The sequence below is a fragment of the Epithele typhae genome (assembly GCF_022376455.1).
Source record: "Epithele typhae strain CBS 203.58 chromosome Unknown BXZ73scaffold_3, whole genome shotgun sequence".
NCBI classification, from domain to species: domain Eukaryota; kingdom Fungi; phylum Basidiomycota; class Agaricomycetes; order Polyporales; family Epitheliaceae; genus Epithele; species Epithele typhae.
Window position 1 is genome coordinate 1,449,756 of NW_025954194.1, and position 22,586 is coordinate 1,472,341.

Consider the following 22,586-nt stretch of genomic DNA (forward strand, 5'->3'; position numbering starts at 1 on the left):
ATCGCGACGCGGTTTGGTTCGGATGGAGTTGCCTGTTTGGAGAGTTTCGCCTCAGCTGCCTCCCAACTGCGCACCTCCTTGCGACCCCTCCCTTACCCTCCAGACTCCTCTCTCCACGCTCCTTCAAGACACATATGGGATTCTGCAGAAGATGTGGTGATATCGTAGTTGGTCCCCGTTGTAAATGCGGCGGCACATCCGTTGGTACGTTTGCGAACTCTCTCGTCCCTGATTCGCTTTCTGACCCACATGTAGCCCCCGTTGTAAAGTGGTCTCAGGAGGATGGCCAGAAGCCCCAGGATCCTTGGTCCAAGACCTACGTGACTCGGGATAGGTCTCCCACCAAGAACATCCAAACTCTCCAGCGAAACTTCACCGGACAAGACCCTAGTTCAAGTGTTGCCTCCACCCCTGCCCCCGCCCCCTCTACCTCCCCTACCAAACGATTCCCGCGCCCGACGAACCAAAAGCCGCTAGCGGTATCGTTGGACAAACGAGTCTCGGACCGGATCAATACGACCAACGCCGCTTACCGCCCACCCTCACCTCTCAAGCACTCAACAAGTGCGCCCTACGACGATGACATTGCGTCGGACGTCAAACCGGAGGAGGGCATTCTACCCAACCTGAACAGCGGGTCACGCCTTGCGAAAGCCTACGGCTCTGTATTGCAGTCCAAGGAATCCCTCTCCACCTTCATCTGTGCCATCTGCTCCGACCCATTCCCGCCTGACGCTACCATATATCCCGACCCCTCTTCAATTCGCCCTGGCTTACCTATTGACGACGTTGGTTCCGGATCCCGCTTCCTTTGCCGTCCGTGCTTCACCGCCAACGGTGGCTCCAAAGGCGACTGTCCTGCCTGTGACAAGGCCGTCCTCATTCTCAAGAGCGAAGGCGGTTTCGTAGAGGCTAGTGGCAAGGTTTGGCACAAGCGCTGCTTCTGCTGCGAAGGATGTTTCAAGAACATAAGCGATCGGCCAATGGTGGACCTCCTCGGACGACCGAGCTGCGCCGACTGCTTTGACACTTGCCTCAGACGGCCGACAGGAAACACCCCGCGCAAGACCGCCAATGTGGAGCCGTTCGAGGAGCGGAACAACCTGGGCGGCACGAAGCGCGTGAGTAAGAGCCGCGAGGGTAGTCCAGCGTTGGAGGAATTGGAGATGAGGCTGGGTATCAAGAGCAGAGAGACCACACCTGCCAAAGACGTACGCAGTTCGCGCTTTCTGAACTACGGTTCCAGCCCTTCCACCCAGATTCCCACCTCCCCCCCAAGCACGCAAAGCCCTCTTAGCAAGCGTTACTCCACTGTCCAGTCCAGTCCTACACCCGATCGACTGGCTGCGAGAGCGAGAGCACACTCTGCAGTCAGCCCTGGTTCGCCCGCTCTGAGGGAGGCTTTGGCACGACTCGACAGCCCCGATCGCAGTTTTGCGGGTGACGGCAGTCCCGTTTCGCGTCGCTCTTACAACAGGCTTCGATCCCCCGAGCTCGAAAGCAATGACGGGTCGCCAATATCGTCAAAAATAACTGGTACGGGAAGCCCGCGCTACGGAAGCCCTGCATCGAAACAGCCAACCGCGGATGCTATTGAGGAGATGAAGCAGCGGTTCCTCAGACAATCCTCTCCTAGCCACCCCTCGTCTCCTGGCAAGTCAACGGTTCCATCACAGCCAACGACCCCGACACGTCGAGAGCGTCGTTCACGGTCCCGCCCGCGTTCCAGTGGAGCTCTTTCGCAGTCCACATACGATGACCTCTCATCTATTGAAAGCACCGTTTTCTCTTCTCCTAGCCGCATTCAACAGGACGATACCGGAAGAACTGCAATCCATCGTAACATCACCGGCCATGGCCGGAATGAGGCGGCGGTGGAGGCCACCAAGTTCACGCTCAGGAAGGATCGCACTGGGGATGCGGAAGTCGAGTCTCTACTGGGCGAGAAGGTCCCCACTGCTGACTTGATCGACCTCAGCTCCGATACGTCCATGTCAAGCATATCCTCTGAGTTCACTGGAAGCGGATCGATGTCACGTATCCCCCGTCTCACCCGAGGACTAACAAGTCCTGGACACACTCGCGACGATCCATATGGACTCGGTCTGGATTTGCTCAGGACTGGTTCATCGACATCCGGTTCTACTGAGTATTACTCCGTTCCTGCCACCCCCGATCTAACCGCCGACCTCTCTGACGCCCACTCACACTCAAGCGGACCCTCTACCCCCCCTTCTCTCAGCCCTCCGTCTCGTCGTGGTAAAGCAGAGGCCGACAAAGCCTCTCGCGCGTCTAGCGATATTAGCCCCGCCAAGTCCGAGGCGACCACTCCTACTCCCAAGTCTCGCGCGCTCCCTCGCGACATCAACATCCCTGCTCCCCTCCCAGCGGACTCTCGCTGTGCGAAGTGCAACCTGCCTCTATTTAGCAGAAGGGATGGCGGGAAGTTCGTGACGGTCCCTGACGGCTCTCCGAGCTCTGGGGCCTCGCCGAAGACATACCATACGTCTTGCTTCCGTTGCACAGTGTGCCATCGGCCGTTCGAGGACACCGACGGTGGTCGTGCAGTCTTCGTCCGTGGACCATCTGGCGTCTGTCATCCCAATGTACGTCCTTCTGACCGTGGGGGGCCCATCATTCGCTAACGATTGCCGTGCAGTGCGCTCCGCCAGAGAAGACTATCGTGCGATCTTATCCAGTCCAAACGCCTCGGTCTGCGCCACTTCGCCAACCTCCTTCAAAGACCTCCACTGCGACATATCACGCAAGCACGAGCCGCGTCGAGGCCTCGCCGAAGACCGCGCCTCCCACACAACAATCGTTCGCGTTCCCCACCCCGCGCTTCGGGGGCTCGGGCGCGTGCCCCGGCTGCCACAAGTCAGTGTCCCCCATGGAGCGGGGCGTGGTCCCCGGCCCGCAGGGCTCGCGGTGGCACGCCGCATGTCTCGTCTGCGGAGGCAAGGAGGCGAAGGGCCGGCGGAAGGAGGACGGCAAGTCCGGGTGCGGCAAGAAGCTCGACAGCGCCGCGAAGACGGACAAGGACGGCGGCGTGTGGTGCCGCGAGTGTCTGGTGAGCCTTCCGTTCCTCACTACCGGCTCCCGGACGGTCTCTGACGCAGCGCGCAGCTCGTCCTCCCCACGAACCGCCAGAACTCGCCCTCGCCCTCGCGGAGTACCCCCGCTGCGCCCTCACACCACGCCAGCAACAAGTCCCTCGGCGGCGGCGGCGGCGGCGTCACGCCGCAGTTCACCGGCACGACCACGCTCGCCCGCCAGTTCACCGGCCTCGGCGGCGGCGACGCGGGGCTCATGCGCCAGCTCACGGGTGGGGGGATCAGCCCCACCCGGCAGCTCGCGTCGAGCCCGACGAAGATGCACGACGGCCCGCGGTCGGGCGCGGGGCGCTTCCCGCGCCCGAAGTCGGCGATCGGGTACGCGTCGCGCACGAAGAGCGAGGGCGGGGAGGGCCGGGGCATGTTCCTCGTCCGGCAGCTGACGGGGGGCAAGAGCAAGTCGGAGGTTGGGGTCTGAACGAATGGGCGGCGATGGTGATCGCGATGCGTGTGCTGTGACTGGCGTGGTGCGGTGTACGTTAGATTATACCCCGTCTGACATTGGACGGGACGGACAACTGAGCACGGATTGACGGACTGGTATGGATCGGTGGTGTTTTTGTCGTTGATTGTGATCCGACGTGTCCGTTGTCGTGCTGTCTCTGGCTGCCCACACTAGTTTTCGTTGTCGAGAATCGCATTTGTTTCCTTTCGCTCTCGAGCTCCGTTGGCGAGGTGCAGCAAAGACAGTATAGACACATGCAAGCTAAAAGAAGGGTATATGATAAAGGAGAGTATACAAGAAAAAGAGTACACAGTCTGAAGTTCAGAGAATGTGCGTATTCGTCGAAGACGTACAAGTCCGCGTCCATAGCAAAACATCGGCATCATACAGCCAAGGCAGGGCACAAAAAGCCCTGTTACTGTTCGAATGAGATCGAGTTCTTTTCAAACCCAAGCAGCTCCTCGGATCCCCAGCAGCGCTCAGTTGACGATGCTCCCCTTGAGCTTAATGTCGCGGCTGCTCGCGCCGACGGAGAGCCCGGTCGAGCCCGGCGCGACCTGCCAGCTCTGGGAGACGACATCCCAGACGGAGAAGTCGTAGCGCGAGAGCTCGAACGTGACCGTCTTGCTCTCGCCCGGCGCGAGGAAGACGGCGTCGAAGCCCTTGAGGTTCATCGGCGGCGAGCGCGCGGACGCGGGCGGGGAGGTGTACAGCTGCGGGACCTCGGTCCCCGCCTTCGCGCCGGTGTTGGTGAGCGTGAAGGTGACGGAGACGACGGGGTCGTGGAGCCTGTGCGACGGGCGAGCGAGTTGTCGAGTTGTCATCTGAGCGAGTAAGCAGGAGGGAGGGTGGGGACGAGGCGTACCATGGGTCGAGAGACGAGCCGGGGCCGAGAGCTTGGCGGGCGCCGCCGGCGGTGGAGCCGCTCACCTTGAGACCGGAGTAGGAGAAGGTGGTGTAGGAGAGGCCAAAGCCGAACTCAAAGCGGGGCTCGATGTTGTTCTGCAGGTCCAGCCCATTCAATCATTGGCGACAATACAAGCGCAGAGCGGGAACTCACGGTGTCGAAATGACGGTAGTCAACGAGGAGGCCCTCGGTGTAGGGGATTTGGACAGTGCCAGAGCCGGTGTAGATCACGCGAGCGGAGTAGTCGGTCTCGGCCTTCGCGATCGTGAAGGGGATGCGCCCACTGCATAGGAGACGGTGTCTTAGTGACTGATACTGATTGTGAGCGAGGGCATTCTGTCTGCTTACCTTGGGTTGACGTCACCATAGAGGATGTCGGTGATCGCGTTACCGACCTCTTGTCCTGGGATGCCCTCCCAGATCTACGCCGCAGTGTCAGTTGTCGGTGGTAAGGCGCGCGATAATCGACCCTTACTATACCGGTCACGTTCGGGTTCTCAACCCAGGGTTCCATGATAATGGGCCCTACGCTGTTCACGATGACGATGGTGTTGTTGCAAACCGCAGCAACGGCTTCAACCACCGCGTCCTATCCATCCCGGTGAGCACTCTGCCTCGAACTCGCGTGGCCGAACGAAACTACTTACACCGCTGTGCCACGCCTTGAGGTCGTTGCGGTCACCTTCGTTGCCTTCGACGGTGTATTGGTCCTCACTGCCAGCGCTCCATCAGAGAGCAAACGGGGGCGCAGACACGCAGACCACTGACCCGCTGTCCGCGGTGATGAACACGAGCGCGACGTTCTTGCCCTTCGCCACATTCGCGATCGCCCCGGCGTCGTTGTCAAACGTCCACCAGTCGACGGACGTGTTCTGCGCCTTCGCGCGGTCCGCGATCGGGTCTTGGGGCTGGGGCGCGCCGTCGGCCATCAGCGTCATGCGCCGCCATCCGTCGGACCGTTGTGCACTCACCGCGACCAAGTACGGGAAGTTGGCGGTGCCGCTGCCCCAGCCGACGGCGAGCACCCCGTCGTTGCAGCTCCGGTCGAGGCACTCGTTCGGGCCGAGGATTGCGGGGCGCGCGCCGCTGCCGACGACGGCCATCGTCTTGGGCGCGTTCAGCGGGAGGACGTTGCCCGAGTTCTTGAGCAGCACCGCGGATGCGGAGCCGATCGTGCGGATCAGGCTGGGTGGACCAAAACAGGAGTTTAAAGTGTGTATGCGAATGAACGAGAGGATAAGCGCACTCCTTGTGGTCGGCCTGGACGTCGACGTGCGAGCCGAGGAAGCTGAGCCAGGAGTTGAAGTTGGTGTCGGGGTACCCCGAGTCCTGGCCGAGGAGGTACCAGGCGGCGAGGATGCGCGTCGCCATGTCCTGTCCGAGCGCATGTTAGTTGGAGGCGACAATGGAGAGCTGCGCTGTCTACTGACATCGAGACGGGACTGGGGACATCACTCTCGGAGACAGCGTTGACGAGATCGCTCCCAAAGTACCTGCGAACGCATGAATGGGACGGACGTTGCTGTAGCGATAAATCTGCTCACGAGGAGAATGCGGCGAAGTATTTGTCACCCGGCATCGTCATCTAGGGTATGGTAAGCAAGTGATTGTTTATGGGAACCCGAGCCCACTTACGTCGAGACCACCATTGGCGGAGGGGGCGGTTGAGTGGGTGGCATACCAGTCCGACATGACATCTGGGAAACAAATGAGTCCTGATGTGAACAGTGCCAAACTTCCGGGGACCTACATCCTTGGAAGCCGAGCTCGCCCTTGAGGAGGGTGTTGATGGCGTAGTCGTTCTCGCAAGCATAGGTCCCGTTGACTGAGAGATGCACGTGTCGTGAGTACTAGTTCAATGACCCCTCAATAAACGCGCACTTTGGTCTACAATGCATCTGAATGTCGGTAAGTCGTTCACACCTAGGTCAGTGGCAGTCTACGCACTGTAACTGCACATCACTGAGGCAACATTTGCCTGCATGCTGCGAACGAACTGCACCCGACTTCAGTGTACTGGACTCGACTGATGTCCTCGTTGTTGACTCACAGGATGCATGTAGATCTCGTGTTGCTGGACGTGATGTGTGAGAACGTGTCGCACCATCAAAGTGGAAGAGTTCCTACAGTGCGATCGTCGACGATAGACGAACTCGACATGCGGAAGTGCTCCTGCTCGCTGTGAGGACGGGGTGAGCAACCTGTCCATAGGATACGAAAGCGCACTGACTTGTTGAGCCAGTGCTTCGCGCACGCCTGGACACCCTGCGACTGAATGCCCATAATCATCTCGTACGCAACTTCGCCGGTCAAGTAAGGATCGGCACCAGCACTGTCGAGAGCCTTCGTCAGTCTCTCGTGCGCAGAGATTACTCTGGCGAGAATCGTACCCCTCCCACACGCGACCGCCCGCTGGAGCGCGCATCATGTTCCTACACGCATCCTTAGTACGGGCTGCGCTGGACGACTGACAAGAAACGCACATCATGGGAGCCAGGGCGACGTGGACGCCCTTGCCACGGAACTCGGCGCCCATGGCCTCGCCGCGCTGGCGAATGAGAGTCCGGTTGAAGCTGCGTATATGCGGTTGAGTCGTCAGAAGACCATGCGCGGCAGCCTGCAATAATCTCACGTGGCGGCGGCATTGAGTTCACTAGGAGGGAAAAGGTCGTCTGAGCGGCTGAGCATACCGACGCGCGGCAACACACTCACGAAGGGAACACGGAGTTGCCGTCGACGTAGCGGACACCGACCGGGCTGTCTGCATGGCGGCACGCATTCGTTGAGGGAGTGTGTGCGACGCGAGCGGCGACAGGACGCACCCTGGAGACACAAGCCCTTGAAGTTGGGGATCCCGCTGATCGAGGGCGTCGAGCCGATGCATGCGCCTGCGTCCGGTCAGCCCGAACTCTCGCCCAAACCGCAGACGAAACCGCACCGCCGATAAGGCCGAGACCTAGAAGTCAAAACGAGCCAGGATTAGCCCCCGCGCCGATCACGCGCCCGGGATGGAGCACGCACCTGTGCCGAGATTGGACTTGTCGGCGTTGGAGAGGTTCGCGATGGCCGCCTTCGCCTGGACGTTGCCGATCACCGTCCCACGGCGCGCGAGGGCTCGCGTGAGCGTGCGGACCGCCTTCAGAATCGCGCTGCACACGCACCTTGCTGAGTGCGGACGTCCAGAGCGGAGAGACGTTGGCGACCGCAGGGGAAGCCGCCGCCGCCGCCGTTGCGAAGTTGGAGACGGTGAGCGCCGCGAAGTCCGTCGAGACTGGGGCGTTGGGCACACAAGCGGCGGCTGCGGGTCGTGATAGACGTGCACGGTGGGCGCGTGAGAGGGCTGCGGAGGGGGAAGGCTGGGCGCTCACTGTCGTTGAGGGCGAGGCACGTGAAGCCGGGCGAGCACACTGTCGCGTTCGATCTGCAGACGCGTCGGTGGTGCGAGCACGAAGGGGGCGGACGTCAGCGCGCGGTTCGCGTTCCCACCGTCGATCTCCGTTGGGCGTCCCTCTCTGCGCCCGCTGCTGCCCTCGCCGTGCTCCCCACCACGACATCCCACCGAAGACTTGCGACGGAGAAGAGGAACACGCACCCGCTGCCAGAGAGACACGCGCCGCTCAAGTCGGTCTGCGCGACGGCGCCAGAACCGGCGTGGAGGGCGACCACGCACGCGAGCGCGACCGCCGCGGGGGAGAGCTTGAAGGAGCGAGAGCTTGCGCCGGCCATGGTCCGAAGTGTGTCGAGGTCGAGCGCGGAGGTCGAGCGCGGAGGTCGAGCGGAGTCGAGCACCGAGGAGGAGCGGGGCGCGGGGCGGGGCGGGGACGGGGGCTTATAGGACGGCGGGTCGCGCGCCGGTGCCTCCTGCGAAGCCCTTCCGAGTCGGGGCACCCGAGCTGGTGCAGGCGGCGGCAGGCGACCGCATCCCGCGTCCCGGGGCGGCGGAGACAAGGAAGGCAAGGCTAGCAGCCGATCGAAGCGCAGATCTGGACTCGAGTGACGCGGTCCACATGCTTGATGGTCGGTTCGAACATCGACGCGCGAGCGTGGGCTCGTTCAAGCGGCCCTCGCGCCAGCCCTGCAGCCGGTTTCGTCGACGCCGTAACCTTCTGAGCTCGAGAAGACCAGCAGCGGGGGCGACCGGCGGCTGTAGACACATGCATTGTCAGGTGGAGACAGAACTCTTCCCGCCGCACCTGCATCCACGCGGTCTACGGCTTCGACGATGGGAAAAGCCTTGAACAGGCGATCCGTGCCAGTGTTCTCGACGCCGGACAACATTTAGCCGATAGCATCGTCTGCTTGTTCCTTGGAGGACGACCTGCGCACCGCTAACCTCGCTTGAAGTGGCAGCGTGCATATCTGTTTGGCAGCTTGGACCAGACGCTCCCTCGCCGCAGCAGCACATGACCCGCTGCCGTGATGTTACTTCTTTCCTGTCTCGCTCGGAACCATCTGGGACAGAGGCAGCACCGTTTTATTCACCAGCCTGGACAATGTGGCTAGCGAGAAGCCGGGCCGGCAACAACGGAAGGCTAATATCAGCGCATGATCGGGGCAGCTACCGCCGGTGACGGCCCTGGGGCGCTTGAGCAGCAGCAACTGGTGGATCAATCTCGCTGGATCGGATAAAGCTACTTACCAGCGTACAAAATACACTCGTTTTCATAGGCCCGACTTCACGTGTGGGACGCAACGCACTTTGCCACTTTGCACGTCCGGCCTCAGAGCGTCATCCTGGGCCCGGAGTCCTCGACGTGGATCCCGCTCCAGTGGAGGTCCGTCTCCGTGATCGCCTGCGTCGTCCCGTTCAGAAGGACCCGCAGCGCACCTGTGAAACAGCGAGCGATGTAGGTCAAGTGCAAGGGGCGGATCAGCACTCCTGATGGAACGCGCAGGACAGGCACCCACCGATGTGCCATCTTATGCCAGTCGGTCGGATGAGAGCACACGCACCCGGGTGTTTTTCACAGGGATATCGGCTGTAGGCCGTCCGCCACTTCGTTCTGGCCTGCGCTACATGGTGAAGAGGCGGTCGGCCCTCGCGTACGTACGTCTCTGGCCGCACTAGACGTCCGCGAAGTGGCGCTCCCAGAACACGATCTGCAGCAAGTCATGATCGGCGTTCAGGCGTCGCTCTTTTTACAATGCAAAGGACACTCGACCGAACTTGGTGCTTGTAGTCGGGGTCTGTCCAAGAGTCCAGCTTCAGCGGGTATACGTGGAGCCTAACGACAAGTCTCACGGAGCCCGTTATCAGACGGGATGAGAAGAGAGACGTGTTTCCAGTGAGGGCTCGTGTTGTCTGGGGAAGCATGGGCGTTGATCTTCACTTTGACGCCCCGCGTCTCATCCGACACTGTTCCCAATGGAGTCAGATGACGTCATTGATGGTCAACCAGTCAACGCCGGAGCTTACTCGCGCGGACGTTTGAGCTCGCTGCAGTCGACGGGACTCGTGTTGCGAGTCAGCGCTAGGGCAGTCACATACAGCCATGTTACCCTGAGGGCCGCGGCGGTATAGCCACGCCAGAAGACTCACGTCAATGTACGTCTGGCAAGCTCCGACTTGATTGCTCCAGCTCCATTCGTCAAAGTCCGCAGAGGTCCTGGTGCGAGGCCGAATGAGAGCGCGCCCGGAGCTGGGGCCCGGATGCCCGTGCATAGGTTCGGCAGGACGTCGACTCATGACCTTCCATCTCACAGGACCGTCGCCGAAGGGACGGAGACAGCGAGCAGGAGTGACGCGATGCCTTTCGGGGTGCTGCGCGCGGTATGGTCGGGCGTCGCCCAGGGGCGGCGCCTCGGGCGGTATATGTACGTCCTGCGGGGAAGCCGCTCACCGACGATGGGCCGATGCCCTCCAACGCACGACCGCCGTCGCGAACGGGGTAAAGCTCGGACCAAGGTCGATCCGCGCGGGGAAGCGAGAGCGGGGGCAGGGGTGGTCACTGGGGACGACTTCTGCCGTGCGGGGTGGAGGTGCTCCGTTGAGTGGGCACATATGCTTGAGCAGGCTTGTGTGTCGTGCGCCACAACGAGGAGACGGCAGTGTGTGTGCCACGATTCGTGCTCGTATTTTAGTCAAGCGGACGACATCGTCGACAGACCAGAATGGGCGGCGGGAATGACTCAAACTGCAGGCGGTGATCCAGGGAAGTTAGTGCGGGGGAGACGCACAGAAGGCAGAGGGAGGGGAATGAGTTGCGGACCATTCCTCCGCCCCCAGACGGCCTAGCATCGATGAAAACCCAGCAGAAAAGGGCGAGGATGACAGCTGCACTGAAGCTTCTGACAATACGGGACGAGGAGACCATAATTTCGGGCGGATGCGCACTTCCACATGTGTCGCAACAGCTTCTGCCGAGTGCAGCCGCCTGCGCATGTGGGCGTCCTGCAGCCTCAGCCGCATCCGGAGGACCTGAGAGCCATCCGAATGCAGTTGGGTGCAGGCGATGCAGGCGGGGTGTCACCCTGGCGCTGTGTTTGGGGAAAGAGACATGCATACAATCAAGATGAAGGACTCATCGGAGCCCAGTCACGGGCGGGCCCGCGGAGATGCCGACGGGCGAGGGTGGCGGTAGGCAAGGGCGACGACGGGACCGGGAGGAATGCAGTGAGTGATCGCAGGCAGAGGCAGGACCGTGACGGAGCCCCGGGTGGCCTGGGGCGGGTTCCGGGGAGAGCGCCAGTGGTGGGTGGCTGCTCCCGGGCGGCCCGTCCTCATACATATGACGCGGGTGGAGGCCGCTCTCCCTCTGCCACTCGGTCTCTCCGCCCGGCCTCCCAACCCTCCTTCGACCTCTACCTCCACCACCAAGCACCTCTCCTACTACCGCCGTCTTCCCCGCACGACGCACCCCCTTCCGCCTCTCCCTCTACCCATGTCTCCGGAATCGCCTGACCGTCTCGTCCATCGTCGCCGATCTCTCTCCGCCTCCTCACCCATCCCCCGCCGCCAGGCCGACGACGGCACGCGTATATCCACAAAACGGGCCCGTGCGCCCGCACCCCGCGCCCCCTCCTACAAGGCTCTGGCCCATGACCAACCCGAAAAGTGGGACGTTGACCAATGGCGCAGAGGGAAGCGCGCACGCCGCGACTCCCAGGTTCGTCCCGCTCTCGTCCCGCACCCACTGATGTCATCCGAGCTCACTTGGTGCACCTGCCCATCCCGCCAGTCTGACCGCCCTGAGCACGGCCTAGCGGGTTCCAGCTCGAGCGCGGGCTTTCTAGGCGAGCCCGCCCCCGCACCGCGAACTTCTCCGCAAACCTCCATGCCCACCCTCGGCCTCCCGTCCTCGTCCGCCGCGTTCCAGTTCTTCTCCCAGAAGCCCCAAAAGACCACGCCTCGCCAGGCTCGGTCCAGGCGCGCGCGTTTATCGCGGGATGCATCACCGCGAGAAGGCGACCAGATTACGTCGGACGAGGCCCGCCGAATGCGTGCCGACGCGCTAGGCGAACTGCACCGCAGCGTCGAAGAGGGCGGCGAGGGCCTCCTTCGCCGCATGCAGGACTTCGAGAGAGCTGGTGGCCCAATGCGTCCCCCACACGCCTCGCCCCGCCGGTCGTGGCGTCGCCCAACTTCTTACTACCGCACGCTGCAGGCGTTTGCCGCGCCGGAGCAATCAGACGATGACGACGACGACATCTTCATCGTGGACAAGCCGGCGGTCTCCCCCGCTGCCTGTCGCAGTCCGCCGTACAAGAAACGCGCGTTGTCGCTCAGCATGATGGAGGTCGACGTCCCGGAGGACGAAACGGATTCCTCAGTGGGCCCCGTCCACTGCGATCGCGGCTCTTCCCCCGTCCGCTCTTCCGGCCCCTCCGCCTACTCGTCCGACGACGATGGACACGGCGATCTGGACACCGAGCTGTCCTCATCGGGTGTCTTCTCCACCCCCGCCCTCTCCCACACATACTCCGCCTCAAACAACTCCTCGGTCGTCTCGCTTTCCCTGTTGCCCTGCGACAGTGGGAATGCTATGTCCCCTCCGACGGGACCGCCCGCGATGGAGCTCAGGAGCCCCTCACCGCCTCCATCCACTGCGACCCCCTCGGAGAAGGCCATCGCCGCGCTGACGCTAGCCATCGCCAACGGTGCCGCAGGCCTCAGCGACTATGAGGCGCTCCGGATGGCCGAAAGCCTGACCAGTCTAGATGCGACCCACGCCGGCGAGCTCTGGGACTGAGCCACACTCCTGTCACCACCCCAGATCCCGCACCGTCCCATCGTATCGTACCGCAACCGCGCTCCATGTCCTCGTTCCACCATGCATTCACCCACTCTAATTCCGTCTCGCAACTCTGCATCACTCGCCCGTCTCCGATGTGGTCCTCCACACACGTCCCGTTGCATACGATTGCGTCGAGCGCGAAATCGCCGTATCCTCGCAGTGTACACATACTCCCGTCGTCTTGGTCACCCCGCGTATTATTATCATCGAGTCTCGAACACGCCGTCTCGCGCACCCTCGTCAATCCCGATCCCACCCTGCCCGTGTACGCCACCGCACTGTCAAAGCACATCCCTGTACCTGTAGATTACCTACCCTACACCGTCATCCGTATCACACACTACGTCCTCTCCTTGTCGCCTGCACGCACGGGACAGCGGCTCTCCCGCACGCTAGCGACCCCAGCGCACCCACGCGCACGCGCATGTATTCCGTACCTTTACTCACCTCAGAGCAACGTTCGCGACGAACCGTTGTTAGTAATCACACGTTCGTGGCGGTCATCATTGCGCCGTCTCTCTCGAACTGACATCTGCCCCCTTGCGAGCGCGTTTGGAACATGTGCTCCACCGGACTGGGTGACCCAAGACTGGTGGTTTCGATTGTCTGCGTGTGTCAGGAATGCACGGTGTGCGTCAAGCTCGAGTGTCTGTCCATTCAGGGCCCCCCCCCTTCTGCTGTCTGTCTATCTGTGCGCCCCTTCTTCTCGTAGCCTTCCTCCCGTCACACCTTGTGTTCCTGTACGCACCACGCTTACGTCCCCTTGTTGTTGCACACGAGGCCGACTTCTGCCGCGCAGGCGATCCGCGATCGAGCGTCGCTCGCCGGTGCGTAATACCAACAAGGTTCGTCCTGAGCCGCGTCATGAATGGCCGCTGCAACGCCGCGCGCGGAGTCGCGGCCGGAGCTCGAGTGTGGGGTTCTGTGAGCCGTCCGGGTCTGGCCAGGTCTGTCTGTCCAAGGTTCGTCTGATTGGACACTTGTCCGGATGCGAGCACAAGGAAGCCTATAGTGTCCACGCTGGGAGCGGTTCAGCGCTCCGTCTGCCACGCCCGTGCCCATCGTACGCCCTGTGTGTGTGTGGCCTGGTCGTGCGGCACCGCGCGGCGTTTGGCTACACACACCGGCTATTCAGAGCCGCGAGGGCCCGGCGGCGCGCGTCGTGCTCCCGCTGCCGTCCGCCATGTCCGCATCCACGTCCGCGTCTGCGTCCGCCTCGGCTCCGAGGTCGCTCGTCTTCGACCCGACGCCGTCCGCGCGCGCGCGGGCTTGAGCTCGAGCTCGCCCAGGCGTTCCCATCGGGCGTCTTCTCCCTGCGGTCCCACCGGGAAGCCTGGACGGAGTGTGGGGCAGGGAGTGGGAACGGTGGACCGGGCGAGATGCCGTAGCCGCCCGCATTGCCGGCGGAGCGACGCGGGGTGTCGCGGACGAGCACCCTCTGGAGCCCCGTGGCAAGCGCGTCCGCCGCGGCGTCGTTCCTCGCCGCGAGCGCGCGGTTCTCCGCGGTGAGGAGCGCCGTTTCCGCCTCGAGCGCGCGGACGCGCGCGGACTCGGCGGCGTGTGCGTGCTCGGCCTTGCGGCGGACGGACATCTCGAGCCTGAGCGCGCGCTTCATGTCTGCGCGACGTGAGCGTGCGAGGCCACACGCAGCGCGGGGGGACGGGGTCGATGTGAAAGGAAGGAGGCAGGGCGCGTGAGCGAGGGCATGGGGAAGGGTGGACTGGCAGACGCAGGCAATGGCTGACTGACCTTCGATGAGCGCGTTCACGCCCGCGGGAACGTACTCCGAGCGAGGGTCGCCAGGGTCGATCGGCACCCACGGCAGAGACTCGGGCAAGTCGAGCGTGAAGTCCATCCCGTCGTCCTCAGCCCCATCCAGCCCATCGCCGTCCACCAGGGCACGGAGCCCGTGCGCCCCAGTCCCAAACGCCGCAAGGCTCGCGCGTGCCCCAACCCGCCGCCGCTTCGACGCGCGGCCGGAACTGGGACCAGGGTCTTCGTCTCCTCCCCAGTCCTCGTCCTCGTCCTCGTCCTCGTCCTCGTCGCGCATCCGCGTGTCCCCGTGGGCGTTCGGGGCGGTCGACTCGGACTCGGCGTCCCACGCATCGTCGTCCACGCCACGCGGCGTGTGGCGGTCGACGGGGGCGCGAGCGCGGCTCTTGCCCTTCGCTGCCCTGGTCGCCCGGTCGCGCGCGTCCAGCTGGGGCCGGCGGGACGCCCGCGCGCGGCCGCGCTCTGTGGGCTGCGTCGCGGAGTTCGACAGGCCCGCCGCGGAGGCCCGGCGGCGCGTTCGCGGCTGCGTCGGGGCCTCGCTCGCGGCACGTGTGGAGGACGCGGCGCGTGCGCGCGCGGACGGGTGCCGCGGGAGGCGCGCCTGGGACGCGGAGAGCGAGGACGCGCGGCCGGCGGAGCGTCGGCGAGGGGGGGCCACAGACGCGTCCGTCGCGGTCTCGGCTTGGCTCTTCTCTGCGCGTGACCGCGTCGCGCGCCGGGGGAGTCTCTTCTGCTCGAGCTGGAGCGCTTGCGCTTCGAAATCACAAGTCGGACTTGAGATGGCGGTGGGGACGCGAGATGATGAGGACTTACCGAGTCTGGACCCCTGTGAAACATGCGATGACCCTTCGTCCATCGACACGTTCCGCTCTGCAAGATCCCGCCAAGTGTCAGTGCGAGTCGTGAAGCCGGGTGTCGTGCTTACTTCGTTTCCTAGGCGTCATGAGTACGCAATCTGGCAGGGGCAGGTGAGCAGACAAGACGGGGTCTGGGAGGGCATTGCTCACCGAACGCACGGTCCGCTTTGCAGTTATCCGTCGGTGGGACGCTGCTCGCGCGTTTCGAAGCTACGGCCGGGCGCAAGAAGCTTGTGAGACAATGAATGCACGGAAGGCACGGACTGGTGTCGCCTGACCTTCTGTGCAATCCCGCGCCGAGGTTGCATGGCTCCTTGAACGGGTTTGGACCATCGTGCACGCTACGGGGCCAGAGGAGGTGCGATCGTGTGCAGAGTGGGGGCAAGAGCAGAGATTGCAGGAACGAGGTCGAACGCGTCGGCCTCCGCCAGGGTCCCGGCGCTTAATGTATCTGGCTTTCTGTTGTATTTAGCCCTCCACGAGGCGAACATGAGCCATGCAGAGCAGTGTGGTTACAACGAGGCCGCAACGGTAGGTGCGCGTAATATAGGAGGCACTCGATCAGAGCACGTACACATACACATACACATAGCACTGTACTACTTTCTTCCAACAAGGTCCGGTGCAGAAATACATAATACACGTCAAGTCGTCAATCACATGCCGCTCGCAGCAGCTCCGAGCACCTTCGCCGCGAGAGTGCGAAGGATCTGTAAGGGGTAGAATGGGCACCTCGTTAGCTTCGGAGCAAAAACGCCGTCTTGAAGGATGCTCGCCTCTGCTTTCTGGGAGCCCCCCAGCTGCGCAAAGACCGCCGCGACGCTCTTGCCCTTCGCGTCTCGGATGGCCCCAAGGCGGTTTCCCGCGTACCCTCCGACCATGAGCCCTGGTACGTTGGCGATGATGAAGCCAAGGCCCGCGCCACAGACGGCGCCGAACCAGGCCCACCACGGCGCGTGTCGCTCGACCTCTGGCGAAGGAGCTGTGGTGCGCACGAAGGAGACGTAGGATGGGTGAGCATGTGATACATATTGAAGATGGAGAGGTTGAAGACGCACCTCCTCGAAGACGCTGGCGAATACGTGGTCCGCGTCGGGGCGGTCCCCCGCCGTCGCACCGGTGGGGTTCGCCGCGCCCTCCGTCTTGCTCCCGAACATGTTCGCAAACGCGGAAAAGAAGTTCGCGGACGCGTCCGGCTGCGCCGTGCGGTCGCGGGGGCGACGGGTGGAGTACAACGAGTCGTACTCTTTGCGCCGACTGCCGTCCGAGAGGACGTAGTACGCGTCGGCTACCGCCTGCTGCGGGTGTTGGTTCGCCACTCTCAGGGAAAGCTGCCACGAAACACGCACCTGGAACCGTTCCGTAGCAGCCTTCTTCTCCGCCGCGGTGCCATTCACGAGCCTGTCGGGGTGCGTCCTGGATCGCTACGCCACTCAGTGGCTCGCCTCTCGCCTGAAAGCTGCGCAAGGACTCACCGAAGCGACTCCTTTTTGTAAGCCGTGCGTATCTCGTCTATCGAAGCGGTGTGAGAAACTCCGAGGAGCTCGTAGTAGTCGGGAAAGGAAGACATGGTGCGAGGTGCCTTGCGCAGTCACGCCCGCGTTTTATGTGGCTCCGCACTGCGACGGCAACTTGACGTCACCGACGCGTGCACGTGATCGTGTAGAACACGTTGACGGTCGCGACATGTACCCGCCGCAGACGCGCCTCGACAACAAGGGCACAACTTACAAGCCCCTGCTCGTCCGACGGCCCCGCGCATCAGAAGAGCTGAACTGTGCTTAGGTACATGTTCAAACTTTGGAACTCCGTCAAAGTCCGATATACTCGACAGTCCGTCCTTACGCGGTATGATACAGTAGGGCACAATAATGATACGGGCGGGGTCCGAAACTACGCAACGAGGCGAGATCGACACGCATAACAGTCCACGACGACGCCTGACACCGAAAGTCCGTGCACGACAATGGGGGTGGTCGGGTTGCACGACGAACGCTAAAAAGTAACCAGCGCGACGAACGAACAGCAGTGTTCACATGTTTGGGTGCACGAGCGGGGTGCGAGGTGCAGAGCGCTTTCCATTCAATGATTACACGGATGGGTCGAGAGAGGTAATCGAATGCGCGATGTGCGGAAGGATGAGGTATGTACGTGGTGGGTGGTGAGAGGTAGACTCATAGCGACACAAGTGAGGCGGACCAGGGTAGTCCGCTCACCATGCCCTCCCCGTGACCGTGTTAGGGGTGCCAGACCCCTGCGAGGTGTACAGGGACGAGGTGTCGCCTTGGGGTGTCCTCTCCGGGACCTCCTCCGACGCCGTGCTCGCGCGGCTCAAGCGCGGGTGCGCCGGGAGTCCAACAGCACGCTTGAAACGCGGTTGCGGCGGCGACGGCAGCTGCGTTCTTGCGGGGGACTGAGCGGGCGATTGGGACTGGGGCGGCAATTGGGTTTGGATGGTTGGCCGGGCGGGCTCGGCGATTGTCGGGAGCGGGCGAGCCGCGGTCGGCGCGGGTAGAGGCGGCGCGGGGAACTGCGAGACGAGCGCGAGGTTGGCAATGTCGGCGGGGTCCGACTCCCTGCGTTCGTGGGCGACGAGGGTCGGGCGCACGTACTGCGCGGGCCGCGCGGTGACGACGTTCGCGAAGCTCTCCTCGGAGGAGAACTCGGACATCACGCTGTACTTCGGATTCACTGGGGACGTGAGATCTACAACGCAGCGTGAGCGGTGCAATGAAGAAACGGAAACGGACAAACGTACTGCCAACGAAGGAGGTGATGTCATACTGAGTTCCTGCCGAGTCAACGGCCTTGCGGGGCTTCCGATCGCCAAGGCTCGATGCGTCCGAGAACCGTGACTCGGGCTGGCGCGGGGGCGCAAGTGCGTTCGGCGGCGAGTCAAGGAACGTGACGGCGAGCTCCTTCGTCTGCGGCGGCGGTGTCGGGGGCGGCCACACGCCGGAATCAATGCTCGACCGGTTCAGCGGCGGCTGGCTGTCGAAATAGAACTCGCTCTGCGCCGCGGTGTCGATGACTGTGCGTGGGTCGTCAACGGCAGCTCCGGGCTCTGTAGCGGCTCCATTGGGTTAAACGAGCTCGCATTGTCGCTGGGGAGTGTCGGGAGCGAAGTCGGGATCGACGTCATGCTTGGCACCGTGGTGTAGGCTAGCATCAAGCTGTCCCGCACCGAGTAGTCTGACTGCGCTTGCGGTATCGAAAGGGGCTGCATCGGAGCAGCCTCGAACACGCTCTTGATTGGCGAGAACAGACGGAGTGCAGCGATTGACTCGTCGAGTTCGTTCTGGCGACGGAGCAGGATCGAGATGTTGGACGAGCGCGCGGAGTCAGGGGGCATCGGGGACGTCGGGGAGAGCAGAGCAGACGCCGAGGAGGTTGGCCGGTTGGGTACAGGCATGGGAGGCAATGGCCGGCTTCGTGGGATCGGCGAGGCGGCAGCGGAAGCGAGCGGGGAAGCCGGGTAGAGCGAAAGCGCGGCGGACTTCGAGGGTGGAGACATGGGCGTTGATGCGGCGGCGTACTGCACGCTGGCAATGCTGTTGGGACGCGTACCTTCCTCGCTTTGGGGAGATAGGACTTCGATGTTTGTTTCGAAGGGCGATTCTAAGGCGGCTTCTTGAGGAGGGACGTAGAACCGCTCCTTCAGTGCGCTGGCCATTACTTCTTCGTTGACACCCGAGTTCCGGACAGCATTGGAGAATTCGATGTCCTGCCACTCGCGGGATGGGATACGCGTGTTCTGCGACGCGTGATCAGCATCCTCAACCGCACCGGTAGACGAGGGAGCCAGGCCCATGACAGAAGCGACCTCCCCGGGAGGCAAAGGGCCGCTCGGGGCTGGTCGAACGAGAGGGCCGGAGCCACACCACGCTGCTCGTCTTCATCCAGCCGAGGTATAGGGAAGGAGACGATGAGCGGAGACTCAGGGCGAGCTCTCTCAGTCCATGGAGTCGAGATCGTAGGAAGCCTCGGTGAGGGTCCGCGCTCTGCATCGACGTCCCAGGGGCGGGAATCGTTCTGACCCGGTCGTGGGCGGCCAAGCCAGGTCGACAAACGACCGGCCATGGATTGGTGCGGGATGACACCTTCCACCATCATCGGGGCCTTGGTGCTGTCCATTGTCTGCGGGAGATTCTGCCCGTTATAGTAGCGATCCTCCAGGACGTACATGAGTTTTGCCTGGACCTTGGTGTCGTTTGGTGTGGGCATGGCCTCAACAAACGCTCCGGGCTTCTCGAAAGACGTGAAGCTGCCAGCCAGGCTGCCTTCCGACCGCTTCCGGTTGGGCCTATAGACAGGGAAGAAGGACAGGTGACGGAGGTGGATGAAAGAGACGGTCATGACATAGACGACGTCGATGTAGAATTCGATCGCGCGCATAAAGCGTCCCAGGACAGTCTCAGTGAACTCGACTATGGGTACGTCGACAAGTAATGAGCGATAAACGACATACAGAGGCATTTGGACTCACATAGAATGGCATTACCGACAGCAATCCACAAGCTGAAGAGGAGGGTGACGATGATGGGCGAGTACTGGACCAACATCTTGCCCTTTGACTGTCTTGTAGCACGAGTAGGCATGACGCTGAGTGTGTTCATCAAGAGCTTGAGGATGAAGAATGCGGAGAGGATGATTTCCAGCGTGGCCTCGGTCTCGTAGACAGGGCCGATTTGGCCGAGGGAAGTGATGTTGCGGTAGAGGAGTTGAAGGACGAACATGACAACCTGCACGAAGACAGTAATCCACTTGAGGAAGATACCCAGTGTGCCCCATCGACGCCAACTCCCGCTGTGTGCAATGTTTCCTTCTGGAATCGTCTCCCCCAGAGGAATCATGGCGACAAAGCCCCAGTAGAAGAGGAAACGCAGGCTGTTTGACATCGCGTAGAAGATCTCCCGAGCAGTGATGATACCATAAGCGCTCGACGGGATTGCAGCCGAAGAGTCGTTCACGGCGGAACCCGAAGGAGGATTTGGGCGAGGTCGAGGACGCCAGCGAGAAATGCGAGGAGGATGGCGACGTGGATGCAAAACACCCATCTAACAAGGGGACTGGAATGTTCACAGCGGCAAATGGGAGAGGAAGAGGAGGACGCACCGATCGACGCGCTTCATGAGGAAGAAGAAAGTTAACGAACCAAAGGCCAGGATTCCCACCGTGTACAACGGAATGTCCGCGAGGATGAACTGAATCTGGATGCGCAGAATGGTGAGGGACGGAGGTGAATGCGAGAGAAGGAGACATACCGCCTCGATAGAGCTCAGGCGCTTGAACGCAGCCGCGGGGCCGGCGGCGGTGGTGACAAGAGAGAGTCCCCACATGATTGGGGTGAGTGAGAGGGAGCGCGGGGTTGAGGGTGCCGAGAGAGCGAGGAGGTAGTGCCGAATAAGAAGGAATAAGTTAGAAAGCCAGCTGGTAAGTTACGCGCGTAGCGTCAGTCCGGCTGAGAAGCACTACGAGAACCAGAGAGGGTCGAGATGCAATCCCGACGGAGAAGAGACCCGGTCCTGTACGGAAAGCACCCAACAGGAGGACTTGACGCGGAACGGCGGTCAAGAGGGTGGGCGGAACCTCGAGGGGTGGGTTAAAGAGGTTGGCGGAGCGGAGCGCTCGGTGCAGCGTTCACAGCAACTCGTCCTCCGTTCGCCCTTAGCGACGGCCAGATAGACGCCGCCCCCTTCTGTTGTCGCGCCAATCGCCCTGTGATCTCGCCGCGCCGCGCTCCGAGGCACGCACACCTGCCGGACTCGCGAGAACGTCTGGGGCTCGCCCAGGACGCGACGAGCGCACACGCGAGCAGCGACGCCGGCAGGCGCAAGTGGCATGGCTACGCCCACTGTCTGCGCAGAGGACGTACGGGCTTGGCAATTGCCTCTGCAACTGCTCGTGCGCTCCGCGTCGCTCAGTTGCGGGTCGTATCGTCATCGCCGTTGTACCCGACCCCGCCTTCGAACACGGCCCAACCATCCGCGTGATGCTCGAGATACAAACTGCTGTCAGTCGTAGTGATGCGCACAATGATGCTTGGCCCGCCCATCTCGAGCCACCATCCGCGAGAATGTTTGCACTGGAGCCCATATGGCCCTAACCCCAGCGTCACCGCCAGCCCGGCCCGCCATGCAATTCTCCAGGACCACCACTCGGGGAGGACTCGTACCAGTAACCATCGACGCCCTCGACAATGGCCGAGCCAGAGACCCGCGAGCGGCGCATCGTCGTCCTCATCTCGGGCTCAGGTGTGCACCCTCCCCGGCTCGCTCTCAGTTCACCCGTCCTCAAGCTCTCCTCTCTCTAAAGGGACGAACCTCCAAGCCCTAATCGACGCCCAAAACACCCCCGCCCTCTCATCGACCCGCATTTCGCTCGTGCTCTCGAACCGCAAGGCCGCGTACGGTCTCACTCGCGCCGCCCAAGCCGTGCCCCCCATCCCGACCGCGTACCTCGGCCTCCAGCCCTTCCTAAAGGCGCACCCCGCAGCACGCGCGACGACTACGACCGCGCCGTCGCCGCGCGGGTCGTAGAGGAGACCCCGGACCTCGTCGTGCTCGCGGGATGGATGCACATCATGGGCGACGGCTTCCTCGACGTCATCGGCGCGCGCGGCGTCCCGGTCATCAACCTCCACCCCGCGCTCCCGGGCGCGTTCGACGGCGCGCACGCGATCGAACGGGCGTACGAGGCGTTCCAGAAGGGGAGATCAAGCACTCGGGCGTCATGGTCCACTATGTGGTCAAGGAGGTGGATCGTGGTGAGCCGATTCTCGTCCGCGAAGTTGAGATCCTCCCCGGAGAACCCATCGAGGCCTTCGAGGAGCGTCTTCACGGCCTCGAGTGGAAAATCATCGTCGAGGCCACGGCGAAGGTACTCGACAAGGTGCACCAATCAAAGTGAGTCCGCAAGCCTTTGACTGCGATCTTCAAATTGAGAGGCTGTTAGATGTATCATAGCATGATGTATCATACTCGACTTACTTTTTATGCAAGCAAGTGCTGCGCATTCACCCAATATCCCATCCACGAGAGCTTCACAACAACCGGTAACATTAGTGTCTATGCGTCTACGATCCGGACCACTGGTCGAGTCCCGTGCTCTAATTATGATGGTGCAGGAGTTTGGTGTATCACTGCAATCCTTCAAGGAGCTTTTGGAAGACTAAGTAGGCGCCGTTAGATGACAAACCTTTCGTTGCTGCACCGGCCCATCATCTTTGAGCGTGAAGTCCCGTCGTCTGCATGCAGC

General features: G+C 62.4%; 6 protein-coding genes across 6 annotated transcripts; 3 read left to right on the forward strand and 3 right to left on the reverse strand.

Annotated features, from left to right (window-relative positions):
• Positions 1-134: 134 nt before the first annotated feature.
• Positions 135-3,531, forward strand: BXZ73DRAFT_39614 (uncharacterized protein; the record flags this gene model as incomplete). Its single annotated transcript, XM_048018415.1, has 4 exons — positions 135-204; positions 256-2,606; positions 2,660-3,070; positions 3,127-3,531. 4 exons carry the CDS (start codon positions 135-137, stop codon positions 3,529-3,531), a joined length of 3,237 nt encoding a protein of 1,078 aa, XP_047882854.1.
• Positions 3,532-4,037: 506 nt separating this feature from the next.
• On the reverse strand, positions 4,038-8,191 carry BXZ73DRAFT_96987 (beta-glucosidase; the record flags this gene model as incomplete). The annotated part of the gene is made up of 28 exons (XM_048027220.1): positions 4,038-4,347; positions 4,424-4,560; positions 4,619-4,748; positions 4,814-4,887; positions 4,941-5,054; positions 5,113-5,179; positions 5,234-5,373; positions 5,437-5,650; positions 5,712-5,839; positions 5,892-5,958; positions 6,010-6,050; positions 6,101-6,162; positions 6,216-6,290; positions 6,347-6,352; positions 6,413-6,461; positions 6,516-6,539; positions 6,593-6,644; positions 6,696-6,797; positions 6,856-6,897; positions 6,949-7,038; positions 7,098-7,118; positions 7,178-7,226; positions 7,288-7,353; positions 7,404-7,421; positions 7,487-7,541; positions 7,627-7,763; positions 7,834-7,886; positions 8,058-8,191. The coding sequence occupies 28 exons, from the start codon at positions 8,189-8,191 to the stop codon at positions 4,038-4,040; spliced, it is 2,457 nt and encodes an 818-aa protein (XP_047882855.1).
• A 3,155-nt stretch (positions 8,192-11,346) lies between these two features.
• Positions 11,347-12,654, forward strand: BXZ73DRAFT_39603 (uncharacterized protein; the record flags this gene model as incomplete). Its single annotated transcript, XM_048018412.1, has 2 exons — positions 11,347-11,575; positions 11,669-12,654. The coding sequence occupies 2 exons, from the start codon at positions 11,347-11,349 to the stop codon at positions 12,652-12,654; spliced, it is 1,215 nt and encodes a 404-aa protein (XP_047882856.1).
• Positions 12,655-15,985: 3,331 nt separating this feature from the next.
• On the reverse strand, positions 15,986-16,899 carry BXZ73DRAFT_87384 (DnaJ domain-containing protein; the record flags this gene model as incomplete). The annotated part of the gene is made up of 5 exons (XM_048024542.1): positions 15,986-16,039; positions 16,106-16,297; positions 16,388-16,624; positions 16,679-16,745; positions 16,805-16,899. 5 exons carry the CDS (start codon positions 16,897-16,899, stop codon positions 15,986-15,988), a joined length of 645 nt encoding a protein of 214 aa, XP_047882857.1.
• A 642-nt stretch (positions 16,900-17,541) lies between these two features.
• BXZ73DRAFT_87385 (uncharacterized protein) lies at positions 17,542-20,668 on the reverse strand (the record flags this gene model as incomplete). Its single annotated transcript, XM_048024543.1, has 10 exons — positions 17,542-18,035; positions 18,088-18,402; positions 18,481-18,564; positions 18,597-19,083; positions 19,111-19,181; positions 19,211-19,756; positions 19,816-20,267; positions 20,300-20,386; positions 20,445-20,539; positions 20,594-20,668. 10 exons carry the CDS (start codon positions 20,666-20,668, stop codon positions 17,542-17,544), a joined length of 2,706 nt encoding a protein of 901 aa, XP_047882858.1.
• Positions 20,669-21,170: 502 nt separating this feature from the next.
• BXZ73DRAFT_87386 (phosphoribosylglycinamide formyltransferase) lies at positions 21,171-22,238 on the forward strand (the record flags this gene model as incomplete). Its single annotated transcript, XM_048024544.1, has 5 exons — positions 21,171-21,185; positions 21,538-21,583; positions 21,645-21,783; positions 21,825-21,957; positions 22,044-22,238. 5 exons carry the CDS (start codon positions 21,171-21,173, stop codon positions 22,236-22,238), a joined length of 528 nt encoding a protein of 175 aa, XP_047882859.1.
• Positions 22,239-22,586: the final 348 nt, after the last annotated feature.